The 19,941-nt window shown below is 41.7% G+C and overlaps 3 protein-coding genes and 1 pseudogene across 4 annotated transcripts; all 4 read right to left on the bottom strand.

Annotated features, from left to right (window-relative positions):
* Positions 1-1,926: 1,926 nt before the first annotated feature.
* Positions 1,927-3,673, bottom strand: LOC310997066 (tripartite motif-containing protein 16-like; the record flags this gene model as incomplete). Its single annotated transcript, XM_083986641.1, has 1 exon — positions 1,927-3,673. The coding sequence occupies one exon, from the start codon at positions 3,671-3,673 to the stop codon at positions 2,009-2,011; it is 1,665 nt and encodes a 554-aa protein (XP_083842767.1). The 3' UTR covers positions 1,927-2,008.
* Positions 3,674-7,770: 4,097 nt separating this feature from the next.
* LOC310997028 (tripartite motif-containing protein 16-like) lies at positions 7,771-9,515 on the bottom strand (the record flags this gene model as incomplete). Its single annotated transcript, XM_083986599.1, has 1 exon — positions 7,771-9,515. One exon carries the CDS (start codon positions 9,513-9,515, stop codon positions 7,842-7,844), a length of 1,674 nt encoding a protein of 557 aa, XP_083842725.1. The 3' UTR covers positions 7,771-7,841.
* A 1,621-nt stretch (positions 9,516-11,136) lies between these two features.
* On the bottom strand, positions 11,137-12,820 carry LOC310997060 (tripartite motif-containing protein 16-like; the record flags this gene model as incomplete). The annotated part of the gene is made up of 1 exon (XM_083986635.1): positions 11,137-12,820. One exon carries the CDS (start codon positions 12,818-12,820, stop codon positions 11,156-11,158), a length of 1,665 nt encoding a protein of 554 aa, XP_083842761.1. The 3' UTR covers positions 11,137-11,155.
* Positions 12,821-14,468: 1,648 nt separating this feature from the next.
* On the bottom strand, positions 14,469-16,212 carry LOC310997327 (tripartite motif-containing protein 29-like; annotated as a pseudogene). The gene is made up of 2 exons: positions 15,188-16,212; positions 14,469-14,644 (listed from the first exon to the last, which is right to left on the bottom strand). The product of its transcript is annotated as a tripartite motif-containing protein 29-like (transcript).
* Between the last annotated feature and the right edge of the window lie 3,729 nt (positions 16,213-19,941).

The raw sequence follows: 19,941 nt of genomic DNA, 5'->3' as shown, positions 1-19,941 counted from the left end.
TTTGAGCTGACTGTGTGAAAAAGGATCCAGCCAGAGATTTCTCCCACTCTTTGATGACTGATCTGTATCAACATCCTCTGATTCTGTTACATTGGCTCTAATTCACTGTCGGTCTGTACAAATGACTCTCTGACTGAAAACGGCTGCGTTTCACACGTTTGTTAGGACGGCTCAGCAATAATCTAATATTCACCTGAAAATCGGACAGATCTATCTCTGGACTTTTCAGAGAAACCAATCATCTTTTCATCCCGCCTGCTTTCAGGAGCAGTAAGCAGCGGGGCCATCTTGTTTGCGCTTCCTCCACGCTGACCCGTTGTCATATCTCCCGCTGCACCGAGGGAGATAAAGCCATAAAATGTGTTCGTCCCCGGCCTGATAGATCTCCAGCTCTGAGATCACCACTTGTGTGTCTGTGTATATTGGAGGTTGTGAGACACTTTGGGCTCTTTTGCTGATTATCTCTGTGAGATTGTGTCTCTTTATTTTGCTGTCATGCCTGGCGAAGTGGCCGGAGAGCTTCCCAGTGTGAACATCAGGGACCACAGGAACACGGAGCTCTGTGTTGTTGGGTTTCCTCAGGTTATTTGACACATCTGGAACAAATGGCCACACTCCTCTGTGAGATAATGCTTTTAGCTCCATCTGTTCAAGGCTCAGTCTTTTTGGCTGACGTGTGGTGCTGCAAATATGCATTTTCAAACAAAGAGGTAACAGTTTGTTTCTCACACAGTCCTTTGAATACTTGTGTCCTTCATGCTTCCACTAGTGTGCAGCCTGATCTTCCACTTGTATTCAGACTGAGTCTGTGGGAAGAGACAGTCACACTGATAAAAAGTGAAGCATCCTCTTGAAATATAATCCACTGAACCCTGAAGCCAGGCTGTTTGTAGGTCACTTTGAAACCTTGAAAAGCACCGGTGTCAAACATTTTAATATATTGAGACTTTGTCAGTTTGATACCACTTTGCCTCATTGGGCCTATTATTTGGATATAATCACATTTTTATCTATTCGACACATTTCTCATCTATTTGTGATGCAGCAAAAGAGACAGTTAATTGAAACACGCAAATACAGATATTTGGGATTATATTTGATAATTAATATATTTAATACATCACTAGGTATTGTTGTAGATGTATGTGTTAGTGTGTAAAAGATAAATGTTAGAAAAATATATGTGGTTACAACTTAAATTTAGTAACAAAATAATGAAATAAGATAATGAAACTTGTCCATTGTATACTGTATGTGTAATAGTATAGTATTATACAATGTAAGATAACATAATATATTTAATGTTGTATGTTTTTAGTATGTGGCGTGTATGTGTGTGTATTTATATATGTTCTTCTTTTATGTGAACATAATATGGGACTGTACAAGGTACACTGGAATGTAAGATGTAATTTGGAAGGAAAAGGGGTAGGTATACAGTAAATAAGTATTCACTTCAGCCTACTCATTTTTGGACATGTTTATGTTATTCAAAGAGATATACAGTACTGTACTTTCCAACATGTTATTGATTGAGACCATTTAACCTTTTGTTTTGTTTCATTTTCACACGTCTATTTTTTATTCTATAGTCTGCAATAAATTTTTTTCAAATCAAATATTTGATTAAATCATTACAACAACAACAACAACAGCACAGTATGTGGTCCTTACAACAACAGAGTTAACATTACATCATACAAGTTATATTTAGTGATAAAAACATCTGGCAGATGATTATGATAAAGAAAATCACTGATATACATTTTGCAGATGCTGATATTTTCCAGATCCATGATATAATCTACATGTTAAGTGCAAGTAATGATAAAGTTTCATTGAAAAAAATAATCTAATCCCTAAATCAATTTTTTTTTCATTGTGTTGTTAACACAAACAAAATAAGAGAAAACCCAAGAAAACCATCACTGTCTGTATCAGTGCAGACAAACCTACACATACAGTCGACTGCACAGCATCATGGATGAATCACACTAAACACTCCTGTTTACTTGTGCTCACACAACTCAGCTGAACCTGAATGAAGCCAGAGTCCAGGATGTAGAGGCTGAGTGAACGTGGTCTGGACTCTGTGGAGGAGAGTCATGGTTCCAGTGACGCTGTAGAAAGACAGAGTACCTGCCCTGTGATCCAGGTACACTCCTATTCTGGAGGATTTAGGGCTTGAGATGGGGGTAGCATTATTGTTATGTCTGAAATGATAACCACCACTGGAGCAGTATAATGACCAGGATTTGTCATTTTGCCCAAATCCACATTCATCCCTGGTCCCTGTTCTCTTGATGTTCTTGTAGGCAACTGCTGTAAAGACCTGACCACTCCACTTCACCTCCCAGTAACAACGACCTGTCAGACCCTCTGTACTCAGGACCTGCCACCTTTCAATGAATCTGTCTGGATGACTTGGATATGGCTGGTCCACACTCATCAAAGTTACTTTTCTGTTCCTGTCACTCAGTGACAAACGTGTGTTTGCTGTGTTTGAATCCAAAATGATTTGTTTTGAAAATCTCAAGAACTCAGCTCTGGTCTGAGGTTCTCTCTGCAGCTGTAAAACTTCCACTCTAGTAATTTTCACTGAGACCTTTGACCCCTCCTCATTGAGAACAGCCTGCAGTTTATCTCTGGCCTCTGACACTGCTGCTGTCACTTCCTTAAAATACGTCTGAGATTGTTGAGTGATGCTGAATAAATCTGTTGCTTCACCCAGATGTGACAGAGAGGGGTAGTTGTTTAGGAAATGGAGGTAGTCCTCTGTGATTGACAGCTGCTCCAGACCAGAGTCTTTCCTCCTCAGCTCAGTGATCTCCTGCTGCAGCTTCTCCTCCAGCTCTTTGACTCGACTCACTTCAGTTTCCTGTTGAGATCTGATCTGCTGCGTCACCTTAGACCTTCTTTTCTCAATGAGTTGGATCAAGTGGGTGAAGGTCTTCTCACTGTTACCAACAGCTTCATCAGCAGATAGATTGATGGCCTCCACCTCCTGTTGAAGCACCTTCACATCTTTCTCTCTGTCCTGGATTCTCTGTTGGATCTTTTGACGACTCAGCCCGAGCTCCTTCTGTTTCTCAGCCCTTTCTGCTACAGCTGAGACTGTGTCGTGGCCTTTGTGTTCATCCATGGAGCAGAGATAACAGATACACTGCTGATCAGTGCGGCAGAAAATCTTCATCACCTCATTATGGCGAGGACAGATGTTCTCCAGAAGTTTTGAAGACGCTTGGACCAGCGTGTGTTTCTTCAGTGGAGCTACGTGGTAGTGAGGCTGAAGGTGCTGCTCACAGTAAGAGGCCATACACACCAGACAGGACTTGAAGGCTTTCAGCTTCCTCCCAGTGCAGAAGTCACAGGCCACGTCTCCAGGTCCAGCGTAGGAGTGATCAGGTGAGGCAGCTTTCAGTCCTACCTTCTTCAGTTCCTCCACTAACTCTGCTAACATAGTGCTTTTCACCAGGGCTGGCCTCGGTGTGAAGCTCTGTCTGCACTGAGGGCAGCTGCATGTGTTCTTCTGATCATCTTCACCCCAGTAGTTTTGAATACAGCTCATACAGTAGCTGTGTCCACAGGGAATAGTCACCGGCTCCTTTAGAAGATCCAGACAGATGGAACAGCTCCGCTTTTCTCGATCCAGCTGAAACATTTGCTGTGCCATTTCTCCTCTACAACCGCAGACAAAGTCAATAAGTTTCACTTTATGTTTCCAGAGAAAAGCTGTTATCTGAGCCACACCAGCTCTGACACGTCACTTGTTCCCACCCCTGTGTAAAGAGGTGTGTCTGTGAGAGGGGAGGGAACAGTGAACAGGCTGAACTCTGATAGCAGGAGGAGGAGGGAGAGGTCGTCAGGCTGGTTTGTGTCAGGAAGAGGAGCAGTGAGTCAGAATATCGTCTCTACACATGGAGCCTGTGGCTGTGTTCGAAACCACATACTCCATACTACATACTTCCATACTGCATACTTCCATACTCCATACTACATACTAATCGATCATACAGTATGCAGAGCGTTCACACTGCTGCGTACTATGATAACCCACAATGCATTTCGCTCCTGCCCAAGCCGAAATCAGCCGCCCTGAAGCTGATTTCACTTAAGCTCTAAACTCTGTAAATATATAACTTCAGCAACATTTGAAACATTTTCAGGCGAGAAAGTACTACTTCGTATCCCCATGGTGTTGAAAAAATGACAAAATAACACCTATTTACAATTTTAGTCGGACGAAGTCGGACTTCTCTGGCGTTAGTAAAACCAGCCGTAGTGAGCACTGTACTTCCGGTTTCTGTGTCAAAATAAAGCACCCGTTGCAATTGACCATAAAGAAAGCCGTTACAATGACGTCAGTGCTCTTACTTTATAAACAGGAAGTGAACCTGTCCCCACTGTGGCTAGCTTGCTCACATTTGTATTGCTGCCCCTCCTTTTTCCTCTCGTCCGCTCGGCTCCTCCTTCTCCGTTTTTTTTTTTTTTTTTTTTCGCGGCAAGGAAGAGGCGGTCCTTGACGTCACGTTGCGTTGCATCTTGGGTAGTTTGAGTATGAGTAGTGACCTCATGATGTATACTCAACATTTCGGCCGAATCTAGTATGCATCCGGGAACTTCTCGCCTACTGCAAATCGCATACTGCGCAGTGTGAACATACTGCATACTCAAATCGTTAGTATGAGTAGTACGAGTAGTAGGAGAAGTATGCGGTTTCGAACACAGCCTGAGTAACTATCATAAAGCAGCTGGTGATTGACTGAAACTCAGAGATCAGACAGGAAACCAAGTAAAATTTCAAAATAAAAGTCTTTAATGAAGCCTGAGCTCAGACATGTTGTGGTGGAATCTAACTTGATACGACATGTGCTCTTATTTTGAAAGCAATTCATACAAGGTAACTGGAAGTGTCATGGAGAGTAGGCAGCTTCACATTGGGTTAGCTGAATGTTCAATGTTGTGACACCATGGAGGGTTAACAATAATTAACCTTCTGCTGGAATCATTTACGTTTACCACGACACATGTGATGTCAGTCAGTGAAGTAAATAAAACAGATGAAGAGCAGGAAACGGGAAACAAACCAGGAGCAGCAAGTAGATCAAAGTGCAGACTAATGACAGGACAAAGACAACATCTGTTTGTCACTAAAGAAACTTTGATCAGCTTTGTGTTGACATTTTATTGTTTTTATAGTTTTCAGTACCACTCACTTAACTCTCTAAGTAACAGAATATCAATATAGTGATTAAATATGTTAACAAAAAGTTTTCTCTGTTACACCCATTGACATTTGATTAATATTTCCTCTAATTCTGAGTGTTTTTGAGAAGATGTGAAGCTCAGTTCTTCCTAAAGTGTGATTGGGCACCGCCTGTAAAGCTTTGTATGCTTCACATTTTATTTCTGAATGATTGTTGTGGAACGTTTAAAAGTTGTGTAATAAATCTGAAAGTGAAACAGACTGTTGAAAACTTTTCTTCAACTGTTCTCATTAGTTATACTGTTAATATTCAGTCAAATAAGTCGTCACCTCCTCCAAAGTTTATTTAATTCCCATAATCAGTCTCTTCATGAGCTCATATTTGACCCAAACATCTTCAAAAGTGACTGATGGAAAAGAAATGTATTCAAGCAAATGATTTTTGTCAGTGATTTTTTTATATATATAAAGAACGAGACATTGCTGTCCAAATGTTGACTGTTAAATTATTATTTATTATTATTTGTATAATGTTGTACAAGTAACAACACTTCAATACACACTTTTAAAGATTATACTTAAAAATGTGATATATATTTCTTCTACAGATTTTAATTCACAACGTTGATAATCATGACATTGTGTTTTTTTTCTTTTTTAGCTCATACATTCACCTAATAAAAACTTTAATATGAAAAAAATCATTGTTAGACATTTTGCACATGCTGATATTTTCCATATCCATAATATAATCTACATATTAAAGACGAACTAAACCCCTAAACCACTTTTTTCTGCTGAAAACAAATATATTTGGGTATAAGGTAGTGTTGTCAGTTGATTCTGGTCCAACTTTTGACATTTTAGTCAAAATATTTCAATTTGGTGTATTTTGTAGTAAAAATGCAGAGTGACTGCCCTCTATGGGTTGAAACACGGCTATTGCAATCAAATTTTTCTATTGGCTGAGATGGAGGCAGATGACGGTTTGGAGGCAGCTTTCGTCACCGGCCACTAGCTCCCCGACCAATCAGCACCGGCTGCTGCCTGCCGCTAACGGTTGCTAGGCACTCTAGCTGCTCTGCTGCGGCTAACAGCTGCTAACAGCTGCCTGAATGGGAATCGTTACCCCTTGGTCGCACTGCACGCGGAAGCTGAGCGCGCGCACTGCGCGCGGCTTCTCGGGCGCTTGGGTGGTCGCACTGGGAGCGTACTTCTCCTCCCCTCTCCGCGCCGGTCAGACATCGACTGCAGTCGTTCATACTCGTATTCACTCGGTTTTCCACACACACCTCATTTTAAACATGTGTGTGTCTCATGTGCAGACGCAACGGTCAAATATGTGTAGATGGACAAGCAACAACTTAGTTAATCATCATTTAATTATTTTATTTTGAAAATTGACCGGATTCTCTCGCCTTTTCTGTGCCTGACTTCCTGTCTGGTACGATTTGGTCTATCCAGCTTGACAGACGGCACTCTGGGCGCTCGCGGCTCGCGTGAAAAATAGAAATGAACCGATCTGAAGCGCTGCAGGCGCGCGCACTGCGCTCCACAGCGCGAGATGTGCGACCAGGCAGACCTGTTAACATGTGCGCCGATCTGAAACTGCCTCCGCTCCAGGGCGCTGCGCTTCGGTTCCGCGTCCAGTGCGACCAGGCTGTTAGTGCGAGCTAACGAGCCGGCGGATCAGCTGTAGATGCTGTGTCACGGCTCTGGCGTCCTCTCCTAGTAGTGTCCGCGCTACTAGTGCTGTTGAGTCGCTCGTTAGTAGCTCGTTAGCGCTAGCAGAAGTGTCGATGTGTGTTTATTACATTTTTTTCTCTTTTGTGTGATTTTGCGGGTGTGAATGGGGCGCAGGGGGGAGGGGGGGTCGGAGAGTGCTCCTGGAGCCCCGCCCATAATCAAGGCATTTTTTGAATTTCAATCTTAGAGCACGTCATCCAAAACTGAGGGGTTAAGTTGCTCTTTAAATGCAAATTATTATAATGTTTCATTGAACAAAATAACCTAATCCCTAAATAGAAAATAAAATAGGAAGCATTATTTTTTTAATTTCACAAGTTCATTGTGTTTTTGAAACAAACAAAACAAGAGAAACCCCAAGAAAAACTGTCACTGCATTAGGGCTGGGCCGATATGCTTTTGTGCCGATTCGAGTCTCTAACGATTTTTGGGTCCCGATTCGATTTAAATTGCGATTCTGATTAAACAAGTATTGCGATTCGATTTTACCAAGTATTGCGATTTTATATTTAAATTATTGTGATTTTCTTTCCTTAAACAAGAGCAGGTTGAACCAAACACTTGACAATGTCATCATAAGTCATATTTACTTAAAACAATACACACATCACATCAGTTTGTCTGTTGTGTTCGTTTGTTCACATAGATATCTGTGAACAAACGAACACAACAGGCCGGCATGACTTTGTCGAGTGTAATGGCACAGAATACATGATTGTACAATAAGGATTGGCCGTCTCTAAGAATCGAAAAAAAAAAGCCAGAAAAAAAATCGCATTTAATATAAAAATCGATTTTTTTGGCCCAGCCCTACACTGTATCAGTGCAGACAAACCTACACATACAGTCGACTGCAGCATCATGGATGAATCACACTAAACACTCCCGTTTACTTGAGCTCACACAACTCAGCTGTGTCTCCAGAACCTGCAGGAAGCCAGAATCCAGGATGTAGAGGCTGAGTGAACCTGGTCTGGACTCTGTGGAGGAGAGTCATGGTTTCAGTGACGCTGTAGAAAGACAGAGTACCTGCCCTGTGATCCAGGTACACTCCTATTCTGGAGGACTGAGGGTCTGAGATGGAGGTATCATTTCTGTTATGTCTGAATTTATAACCACCACTGTAGCAGTTTAATGCCCAGGATTTGTTATTGTATCCAAATCCACATTCATACAATGTCCCTGTTCTCTTGATGTTCTTGTAGACAACTGCTATATGAACTTGACCACTCCACTTCACCTCCCAGTAACAACGTCCTGTCAGACCCTCTGTACTCAGGACCTGCCACCTTTCAATGAATCTGTCTGCATGACTTGGACTTGGCTGGTCCTCACTCATCAAAGTTACTTTTCTGTTCCTGTCACTCAGTGACAAACGTGTGTTTGCTGTGTTTGAATCCAAAATGATTTGTTTTGAATATCTCAAGAACTCAGCTCTGGTCTGAGGTTCTCTCTGCAGCTGTAAAACTTCATCTCTAGTAATTTTCACTGAGACCTTTGACCCCTCCTCATTGAGAACAGCCTGCAGTTTATCTCTGGCCTCTGACACTGCTGCTGTCACTTCCTTAAAATACGTCTGAGATTGTTGAGTGATGCTGAGTAAATCTGTTTCTTCACCCAGAGGTGACAGAGAGGGGTAGTTGTTTAGAAAATGGAGGTGGTCCTCTGTGATTGACAGCTGCTCCAGACCAGAGTCTTTCCTCCTCAGCTCAGTGATCTCCTGCTGCAGCTTCTCCTCCAGCTCTTTGACTCGACTCACTTCAGTTTCCTGTTGAGATCTGATCTGCTGCTTCACCTTAGACCTTCTTTTCTCAATGAGTTGGATCAAGTGGGTGAAGGTCTTCTCACTGTTACTAACAACTTCATCAGCAGAGAGATTGATGGCCTCCACCTCCTGTTGAAGCACCTTCACATCTTTCTCTCTGTCCTGGATTCTCTGTTGGATCTTTTGACGACTCAGCCCGAGCTCCTTCTGTTTCTCAGCCCTTTCTGCTACAGCTGAGACTGTGTCGTGGCCTTTGTGTTCATCCATGGAGCAGAGATAACAGATACACTGCTGATCAGTGCGGCAGAAAATCTTCATCACCTCATTATGGCGAGGGCAGATGTTCTCCAGAAGTTTTGAAGACGCTTCGACCAGCGTGTGTTTCTTCAGTGGAGCTACGTCATAGTGAGGCTGAAGGTGCTGCTCACAGTAAGAGGCCATACACACCAGACAGGACTTGAAGGCTTTCAGCTTCCTCCCAGTGCAGAAGTCACAGGCCACGTCTTCAGATCCAGCGTAGGAGTGATCAGGTGAAGCAGCTTTCAGTCCTACGTTCTTCAGTTCCTCCACTAACTCTGCTAACATGGTGCTTTTCACCAGGGCTGGCCTCGGTGTGAAGTTCTGTCGGCACTGAGGGCAGCTGCATGTGTTCTTCTGATCATCTTCACCCCAGTAGTTTTTAATACAGCTCATACAGTAGCTGTGTCCACAGGGAATAGTCACCGGCTCCTTTAGAAGATCCAGACAGATCGAACAGCTCCGGTTTTCTCGATCCAGCTGAAACATTTGCTGTGCCATTTCTCCTCTACAACCGCAGACAAAGTCAATAAGTTTCACTTTATGTTTCCAGAGAAAAGCTGTTATCTGAGCCACACCAGCTCTGACACGTCACTTGTTCCCACCCCTGTGTAAAGAGGTGTGTCTGTGAGAGGGGAGGGAACAGTGAACAGGCTGAACTCTGATAGCAGGAGGAGGAGGGAGAGGTCGTCAGGCTGGTTTGTGTCAGGAAGAGGAGCAGTGAGTCAGAATATCGTCTCTACACATGGAGCCTGTGTAACTATCATAAAGCAGCTGGTGATTGACTGAAACTCAGAGATCAGACAGGAAACCAAGTAAAATTTCAAAATAAAAGTCTTTAATGAAGACTGAGCTCAGACATGTGGTGTAATGTAACTTGATACGACATGTGCTCTTATTTTGAAAGCAATTCATACAAGGTAACTGGAAGTGTCATGGAGAGTAGGCAGCTTCACATTTGGTTAGCTGAATGTTCAATGTTGTGACACCAGGTATGGAAGTTAACAAGAATTAACCTTCTGCTGGAATCATTCACCACGACACATGTGATGTCAGTCAGTGAAGTACCGTAAATAAAACAGATGAAGAGCAGGAAACGGGAAACAAACCAGGAGCAGCAAGTAGACTAAAGTGCAGATGAATGACAGGACAAAGACAACATCTGTTTGTCACTAAAGAAACTTTGATCAGCTTTGTGCTGACATTTTATTGGTTTTATAGTTTTCAGTACCACTCACTTAACTCTCTAAGCAACAGAATATCAATATAGTGATTAAATATGTTAAGGAAAAGTTTTCTCAGTTACACCCATTGACATTTGATTAATATTTCTCTAATTCTGAGTGTTTTTGGAAAGATGTGAAGCTCAGTTCTTCCTAAAGTGTGATTGGCGACCGCCTGTAAAGTTTTGTATAATTCACATTTTATTTCTGAATGATTGTTGTGGAACATTTAAAAGTTGCGTAATAAATCTGAAAGTGAAACAGACTGTTGAAACCTTTTCTTCAACTATTCTCATTAGTTATACTGTCAATATTCAGTCAAATAAGTCGTCACCTCCTCCAAAGTTTCTTTAATTCCCATCATCAGTCTCCTCATGAGCTCATCGTGGACCCAAACATCTTCAGAAGTGACTGATGGAAAAGAAACATATTAAAGCAAATTATTTTTGTGAGTGATTTTTTTAAATATAAAGAATGAGACATTTGCTGTTCAAATGTTGACTGTTAAATTATTATTTATTTTTATTTGTATACTGTTGTACAAGTAACAACACTTCAATACACACTTTTAAAGATTATACTTTTTTAGTTCATACATTCACCTAATAAAAATGTTAATATGAAAAAAATATTGTTAGACATTTTACACATGCTGATATTTTCCACATCCATAATATAATCTACATATTAAATGAAAATGATTATGTTTCATTGAACAAAATAACCTCATCCCTAAATAGAAAATAAAAAAGGAAGTTTTTTTTTTTTTTTTTAATTTCACAAGTTCATTGTGTTTTTGAAACAAACAAAACTAGTGAAAACCCAAGAAAAACCATCACTGTTTGTATCAGTGCAGACAAACCTACACATACAGTCGACTGCACAGCATCATGGATGAATCACACTAAACACTCCTGTTTACTTGAGCTCACACAACTCAGCTGAACCTGAATGAATCCAGAGTCCAGGATGTAGAGGCTGAGTGAACGTGGTCTGGACTCTGTGGAGGAGAGTCATGGTTTCAGTTACGCTGTAGAAAGACAGAGTACCTGCCCTGTGATCCAGGTACACTCCTATTCTGGAGGACTTGGGGCCTGAGATGAAGGTAACTTTACCGTTATGTCTGAATACAAAATGACAACTGTAGCAGTTTAATGACCAGGATTTGTCATTGTATCCAAGTCTACAGTCACCTGAGGTCCCTGTTCTCTTGATGTTCTTGTAGGCAACGGCTATGAAAACATCACCACTCCACTTCACCTCCCAGTAACAACGTCCTGTCAGACCCTCTGTACTCAGGACCTGGCTCCATTCAGTGAATCTGTCTGGATGACTTGGATATGGTTGGTTCACACTCATCAAAGTTACTTTTCTGTTCCTGTCACTCAATGACAAACGTGTGTTTGCTGTGTTTGAATCCAAAATGATTTGTTTTGAATATCTCAAGAACTCAGCTCTGGTCTGAGGTTCTCTCTGCAGCTGTAAAACTTCCACTTCAGTAATTTTCACTGAGACCTTTGACCCCTCCTCATTGAGAACAACCTGCAGTTTATCTCTGGCCTCTGACACTGCTGCTGTCACTTCCTTAAAATACGTCTGAGATTGTTGAGTGATGCTGAGTAAATCTGTTGCTTCACCCAGAGTTGACAGAGAGGGGTAGTTGTTTAGAAAATGGAGGTAGTCCTCTGTGATTGACAGCTGCTCCAGACCAGAGTCTTTCCTCCTCAGCTCAGTGATCTCCTGCTGCAGCTTCTCCTCCAGCTCTTTGACTCGACTCACTTCAGTTTCCTGTTGAGATCTGATCTGCTGCTTCACCTCAGACCTTCTTTTCTCAATGAGTTGGATCAAGTGGGTGAAGGTCTTCTCACTGTTACTAACAGCTTCATCAGCAGAGAGATTGATGGCCTCCACCTCCTGTTGAAGCACCTTCACATCTTTCTCTCTGTCCTGGATTCTCTGTTGGATCTTTTGACGACTCAGCCCGAGCTCCTTCTGTTTCTCAGTCCTTTCTGCTACAGCTGAGACTGTGTCGTGGCCTTTGTGTTCATCCATGGAGCAGAGATAACAGATACACTGCTGATCAGTGCGGCAGAAAATCTTCATCACCTCATTATGGCGAGGGCAGATGTTCTCCAGAAGTTTTGAAGACGCTTGGACCAGCGTGTGTTTCTTCAGTGGAGCTACGTCGTAGTGAGGCTGAAGGTGCTGCTCACAGTAAGAGGCCATACACACCAAACAGGACTTGAAGGCTTTCAGCTTCCTCCCAGTGCAGAAGTCACAGGCCACGTCTCCAGGTCCAGCGTAGGAGTGATCAGGTGAAGCAGCTTTCAGTCCTACCTTCTTCAGTTCCTCCACTAACTCTGCTAACATGGTGCTTTTCATCAGGGCTGGCCTCGGTGTGAAGCTCTGTCGGCACTGAGGGCAGCTGCATGTGTTCTTCTGATCATCTTCACCCCAGTAGTTTTTAATACAGCTCATACAGTAGCTGTGTCCACAGGGAATAGTCACCGGCTCCTTTAGAAGATCCAGACAGATCGAACAGCTCCATTTTTCTCGATACAGCTGAAACATTTGCTGTGCCATTTCTCCTCTACGACTGTTGTCAGAGTCAATAAGTTTCACTTTCTGTTTCCTGAGAAAAGCTGTTCTCTAAGCCACACCAGCTCTGACACGTCACTTGTTCCCACCCCTGTGTAAAGAGGTGGGTCTGTGAGAGGGGAGGGAACAGTGAACAGGCTGAACTCTGATAGCAGGAGGAGGAGGGAGAGGTCGTCAGGCTGGTTTGTGTCAGGAAGAGGAGCAGTGAGTCAGAATATTGTCTCTACACATGGAGCCTGTGTAACTATCATAAAGCAGCTGGTGATTGACTGAAACTCAGAGATCAGACAGGAAACCAAGTAAAATTTCAAAATAAAAGTCTTTAATGAAGCCTGAGCTCAGACATGTTGTGGTGGAATCTAACTTGATACGACATGTGCTCTTATTTTGAAAGCAATTCATACAAGGTAACTGGAAGTGTCATGGAGAGTAGGCAGCTTCACATTGGGTTAGCTGAATGTTCAATGTTGTGACACCAGGTATGGAAGTTAACAAGAATTAACCTTGTGCTGGAATCATTCACGTTTACCACGACACATGTGATGTCAGTCAGTGAAGTACCGTAAATAAAACAGATGAAGAGCAGGAAACGGGAAACAAACCAGGAGCAGCAAGTAGACTAAAGTGCAGATGAATGACAGGACAAAGACAACATCTGTTTGTCACTAAAGAAACTTTGATCAGCTTTGTGCTGACATTTTATTGGTTTTATAGTTTTCAGTACCACTCACTTAACTCTCTAAGTAACAGAATATCAATATAGTGATTAAATATGTTAAGGAAAAGTTTTCTCAGTTACACCCATTGACATTTGATTAATATTTCTCTAATTCTGAGTGTTTTTGGAAAGATGTGAAGCTCAGTTCTTCCTAAAGTGTGATTGGCGACCGCCTGTAAAGTTTTGTATAATTCACATTTTATTTCTGAATGATTGTTGTGGAACATTTAAAAGTTGCGTAATAATTCTGAAAGTGAAACAGACTGTTGAAACCTTTTCTTCAACTATTCTCGTTAGTTATACTGTCAATCTTCAGTCAAATAAGTCGTCACCTCCTCCAAAGTTTCTTTAATTCCCATCATCAGTCTCCTCATGAGCTCATCGTGGACCCAAACATCTTCAGAAGTGACTGATGGAAAAGAAACATATTAAAGCAAATTATTTTTGTGAGTGATTTTTTTTAATATAAAGAATGAGACATTTGCTGTTCAAATGTTGACTGTTAAATTATTATTTATTTTTATTTGTATACTGTTGTACAAGTAACAACACTTCAATACACACTTTTAAAGATTATACTTTTTTAGTTCATACATTCACCTAATAAAAATGTTAATATGAAAACATCATTGTTAGACATTTTACACATGCTGATATTTTCCACACCCATAATATAATCTACATATTAAATGAAAATGATTATGTTTCATTGAACAAAATAACCTCATCCCTAAATAGAAAATAAAAAAGGAAGTTTTTTTGTTTTTTTTAATTTCACAAGTTCATTGTGTTTTTGAAACAAACAAAACTAGAGAAAACCCAAGAAAAACCATCACTGTTTGTATCAGTGCAGACAAACCTACACATACAGTCAACTGCACAGCATCATGGATGAATCACACTAAACACTCCTGTTTACTTGAGCTCACACATCTCAGCTGAACCTGAATTAATCCAGAGTCCAGGATGTAGAGGCTGAGTGAAGGTGGTCTGGACTCTGTGGAGGAGAGTCATGGTTCCAGTGACCCTGTAGAAAGACAGAGTACCTGCCCTGTGATCCAGGTACACTCCTATTCTGGAGGACGGAGGGCCTGAGATGGAGGTAACTTTACTGTTATGTATGAATTGATAACCACCACTGCAGCAGTATAATGACCAGGATTTGTCATTGTGTCCAAATCCACATTCATCCCTGGTCCCTGTTCTCTTGATGTTCTTGTAGGAAACTGCTATATAAACATTACCACTCCACTTCACCTCCGAGTAACAACGTCCTGTCAGACCCTCTGTACTCAGAACCTGCCACCTTTCAATGAATCTGTCTGGATGACTTGGATATGACTGGTCCTCACTCAACAAAGTTACTTTTCTGTTCCTGTCACTCAATGACAAACGTGTGTTTGCTGTGTTTGAATCCAAAATGATTTGTTTTGAATATCTCAAGAACTCAGCTCTGGTCTGAGGTTCTCTCTGCAGCTGTAAAACTTCCACTTCAGTAATTTTCACTGAGACCTTTGACCCCTCCTCATTGAGAACAGCCTGCAGTTTATCTCCGGCCTCTGACACTGCTGCTGTCACTTCCTTAAAATACGTCTGAGATTGTTGAGTGATGCTGAGTAAATCTGTTGCTTCACCCAGATTTGACAGAGAGGGGTAGTTGTTTAGAAAATTGAGGTGGTCCTCTGTGATTGACAGCTGCTCCAGACCAGAGTCTTTCCTCCTCAGCTCAGTGATCTCCTGCTGCAGCTTCTCCTCCAGCTCTTTGACTCGACTCACTTCAGTTTCCTGTTGAGATCTGATCTGCTGCTTCACCTCAGACCTTCTTTTCTCAATGAGTTGGATCAAGTGGGTGAAGGTCTTCTCACTGTTACCAACAGCTTCATCAGCAGAGAGATTGATGGCCTCCACCTCCTGTTGAAGCACCTTCACATCTTTCTCTGTGTCCTGGATTCTCTGTTGGATCTTTTGACGACTCAGCCCGAGCTCCTTCTGTTTCTCAGCCCTTTCTGCTACAGCTGAGACTGTGTCGTGGCCTTTGTGTTCATCCATGGAGCAGAGATAACAGATACACTTCTGATCAATGCGGCAGAAAATCTTCATCACCTCATTATGGCGAGGACAGATGTTCTCCAGAAGTTTTGAAGATGCTTCGACCAGCGTGTGTTTCTTCAGTGGAGCTACGTCGTAGTGAGGCTGAAGGTGCTGCTCACAGTAAGAGGCCATACACACCAGACAGGACTTGAAGGCTTTCAGCTTCCTCCCTGTGCAGAAGTCACAGGCCACGTCTCCAGGTCCAGCGTAGGAGTGATCAGGTGAAGCAGCTTTCAGTCCTACGTTCTTCAGTTCCTCCACTAACTCTGCAAACATGGTGTTTTTCACCAGGGCTGGCCTCGGTGTGAAGCTCTGTCTGCACTGAGGGCAGCTGCAAGTGTTCTACTGATCATCTTCACCCCAGTAGTTTTGAATACAGCTCATACAGTAGCTGTGTCCACAGGGAATAGTCACCGGCTCCTTTAGAAGATCCAGACAGATCGAACAGCTCCTCTTGTCTCGATCCAGCTGAAACATTTGCTGTGCCATCTCTCCTCTACAACTGCCGTCAAAGTCAATAAATTTCACTCTGGATTACCCAGAAAAGTTGTTCTCTAAGCCACACCAGCTCTGACACGTCAGCCGTTTCCAGTTACAAGGTTCAAACTTCATTGACATTCACTCTAATCAAACATGCTCTCACATGAAGCACCATAAAGTGACAGTAAACAGAGGACAGGCATGAAAATCACTCACTTTTCGGCAAAATTCGCCGTTTTGAAACCAAAATAGATGACCTACGTGAATCGTGCAGATCTGATGAGAAAATATTTTTGAGGAGGGGGGGGGGGGGGGCAAGTGACAAGTGATCGGGATTTGGAGGTATAGATTACGAGAGCCTTGAATTGAGAAGAGAAAAAAAGTAGAAGATGAAAACACCCACAAACGTGAGAGCACCTGATTGGGTTGTGAATTGTACTGTGCAGTCCAGAGCGGCAGCAGTGGTGACGCCGCTACGAAGTCGCCACATTGTAATTTGAGCCGTTACAGCGCGACCTGTCCACGTGCCTGCGTCTGTGTGTGTGTGTGTGTGCGTGTGTGTGTGCACCAGCGCGCTAGAGAGAGACGGGCCGCCACAGAGTCGTTAATTAATACTGCTGGTTGATAAGTTTTGTTTTTACCACCACTAACATGCATGCGCGCTTCTCTCTCTCTCTCTCTCTCTCTCTCTCTCTCTCTCTCTCTCTCTGTGTGAGTGAGTGAACAGAGAAGGAGCGCTATGCGGAGTTGAATTAACGGAACGATATTGCGTTGATGAAAAAAAAAAAGCAGAGTCAATTTGTGGCTTGGCCTTGATTCTGTGGCGCTGCACCACATTGGTCTACGTATGGAAAAAAAATAGGTGTGTGTTTGAGTAAAATGAACGTTTGTGTTTCATTCTATAAACTACTGATAACAGTTTCTCCCAAAGATTACAACTGGTCAAAATAACAAAACAAGATGCAGTGTTTTCAGACCTCAAATAATGCAAAGAAAACAAGTTGATATTCATTTTTAAACAGACCACTAATGTTTTTATTTTTAGAGTTCAGATTAATATTGATGGAAATTTCAATTTTAATCCTGCAGCAGCAGTGATTGATTATTTACTGATGCATAGGGCCTAATAGTTCTAAGATTTTCAATTAAAATAAAGTCAATAATGACATTTTTTGTGTTCTCTTTGTATTTGGAAAAGTATCAAAAAACATGTTGGTACCGATACCAGTACCAACATGTTGGTATCGTGACAACACTAATAACGTTATATAGCATAATGTGACCATACTTTATCATACACTCATACCATCTTGTAGTTCTGCTTGAATTTCTTCTCAAAATGCATCAGATTGATGCTTTCAAATATGAAATATTCAAATTTTTCTTCCGGGGGAGCAAGCCCCCGGACCCCCCTAGAGGGGTCGTATCCTTCTCACCTTATTCACCTTTGACACATTTTCATGTCTGAGAGGAGCAGTGACAGGGCGAGGCCTACAATCCAAAGAACATGGTCCCCGCTGCTTTGCCCTTTTTCACCAGATGAAAGCCAAATCTCTGTGCCCAAACAGTTCTATTTTTGTTTCATCTGACCACAGGACAGATGACCAGAAGATATAGTCACACCACTTGCACTCTTCAGGACAGCTAGAAGTCCTTGGATTGTTTTCAACATCTTGCTTGATCTTTCTGACTAGCCGAGGTCACACTATTGACTTTCGATCCTTTGAGGGTTTCCACTATGTTAAATTTTTGGTACTTCTTGAAATTTTTGGTACTTGTTCATGATACTTTGCACCGTTGACACTGGCACCTATTTGTATCTTCCTTTTTGGCCTGTGTGCTCTTAAGTCCTCACTGAGCTCTGCTTTGCCATGGCAAGTGTTGCGTTGACATGAAAAGCAAGTCGACTTTTATTGTCAGAAAACTGGTAAAAAAAAAACTCAGAAACATTGAAAATAAGTTTAAACACAAACATCCTATGGCTATATCTTGGTATCACTGGGGTACAGTATGAATAATTTTGGACATGGATTTTGGATTTTATTTTCAACGTTTAAATAAACACCTTTAACAGTGAAATTTTACCTAAATAAAATGGTCATAGCTCCTCCATATCCTATTTATGTCAAAAGAGTTAAAAATACTAATCTGTGACTGAAAAAATTAGGAAATTCCTTGTATTTGACAAGGGTATGAATAATTTGGGGCTTAAGTGTATATACATGGAGCCTGTGTACAGTAACTGTCATAAACCAGGTGGTGATTGACTTAAAGTCAGGGATCAGAAATTCATAATATTTCGTCACATTCTGAGTGTTTTTGAGAAGATGTCAATCTAAGTTCATCCTAAAGTGTAATCGGCGATGCCTGTAAAGCTTTGTGTAATTCCCGTTTTGTTCCAGCATTATTCCTGTTTTGACAATTTAATATAAGTTTATTTTAAATGAGAATAAACGGTGACGGCACTGACCGCTTTATTTACTTTCTCGTAGCCCACTCTGTCAGCTGAACAAAGCTCCAACATTATCATCTCTTTGCATTGTGACTGAAAAACAGTATTTTAAATGGATACAATTTTGTGCCTGGTTGTTTCTTCAGCAGTGAAAGCCTGTGTTTTCTTTGGATTTCTCCTAAATTATTGGGTACCATGTATGTACATAGTTGACAGTGTCGCAGAGTCCGTTTTGATGGACATGGCTGGGAGGCATAGTGGGAGAGGAGATGAGCAAGAGAAAAGGAAGCAGTGGGAGTATTAAGTGCATTAAAAAATGGTAAAATTCTTCATGTTTTCATACTACTCAACCTGATTTTGGAGTCACAGTTGAATGTTCTCGCTCTTTTCTTTCTTTCTTTTCTTACATTTTAAATTAGGGTAAATGGGATTTCTGGAAGAGATTTCTGGAAGCAGCTGTTAATTAATTGAATCATCAGTGATATCATAATGCACCTGTGGTCTCTTTTGCTTTTCGCTTCAGATTTACAATTCAACACCAGATTAATGAGCACAAAGAGAAGGACCTTCTTGCTCTGGTTTTGCATTAGGTTGCCAAATTTTCCAAAATATTTCCTCAGAGACATCACTTGAACGTCAGAGAAAAGCTTCTCTCCAAGAGTAATCGCTCTGACTTAAAGGGATATTCTGGCGTAAGTTTAACCCACCGTAAGACCGAGTAGAACCCGCCCTCCGGAGATCAAGTTTGCCGACTGCAAACGTCTTGAGTTTTAGCGACTTCAGCACAGACAGCCAGATAGCAAAATACTGCTGTCTTTGTAGCCAAGAGCCAACCACAATCAAAAAAGCCACTCATAGCCACAAATAATGTTCAGAACAGCACCAAACTTCGTCAACAGTATAAATAGGGTCATAATACGAGACATCAAACACCTAGCTTTGCCTGGTTTCTACTGAAAAGATACGAAAACAGAACTCACCCACTGCTTGCTAGTTGTGGGAAAGCCCTGACAAGTCGATTACAGAGTGCATTAATGGTCCTATGTGTCTTCCCTATCTATTTCTAACAATAACTTGCGAGTGTTGACAGGGAAATGAATGGAGGTGAGTTCCTCAAACTATCACAGTCAGCAAAGCATGCTGCATTTTTGTAACTATGTCACTGGACTCCTGACTTTCCTACTGCATTCACTTTTAGGGCTTTTTAGGGACACAAGCGCAGTTCCCCTCTCAACTAGTTGTACTCACTGTAAACCCTGTTTATTATTATATTATCTCCAATTGGAAATGTCTGTCTCTGACCACAGAGCCTTATTTGAAATATCCATGAGTTTAATGTAATATTTTGCCTCATACCACGCAAAC

This window comes from Trachurus trachurus (assembly GCF_905171665.1).
Source record: "Trachurus trachurus genome assembly, chromosome: 14".
Taxonomy (NCBI): domain Eukaryota; kingdom Metazoa; phylum Chordata; class Actinopteri; order Carangiformes; family Carangidae; genus Trachurus; species Trachurus trachurus.
The sequence above is the reverse complement of the archived record's forward strand: the minus strand, read 5'-3'. Positions and strand labels throughout refer to the sequence as shown.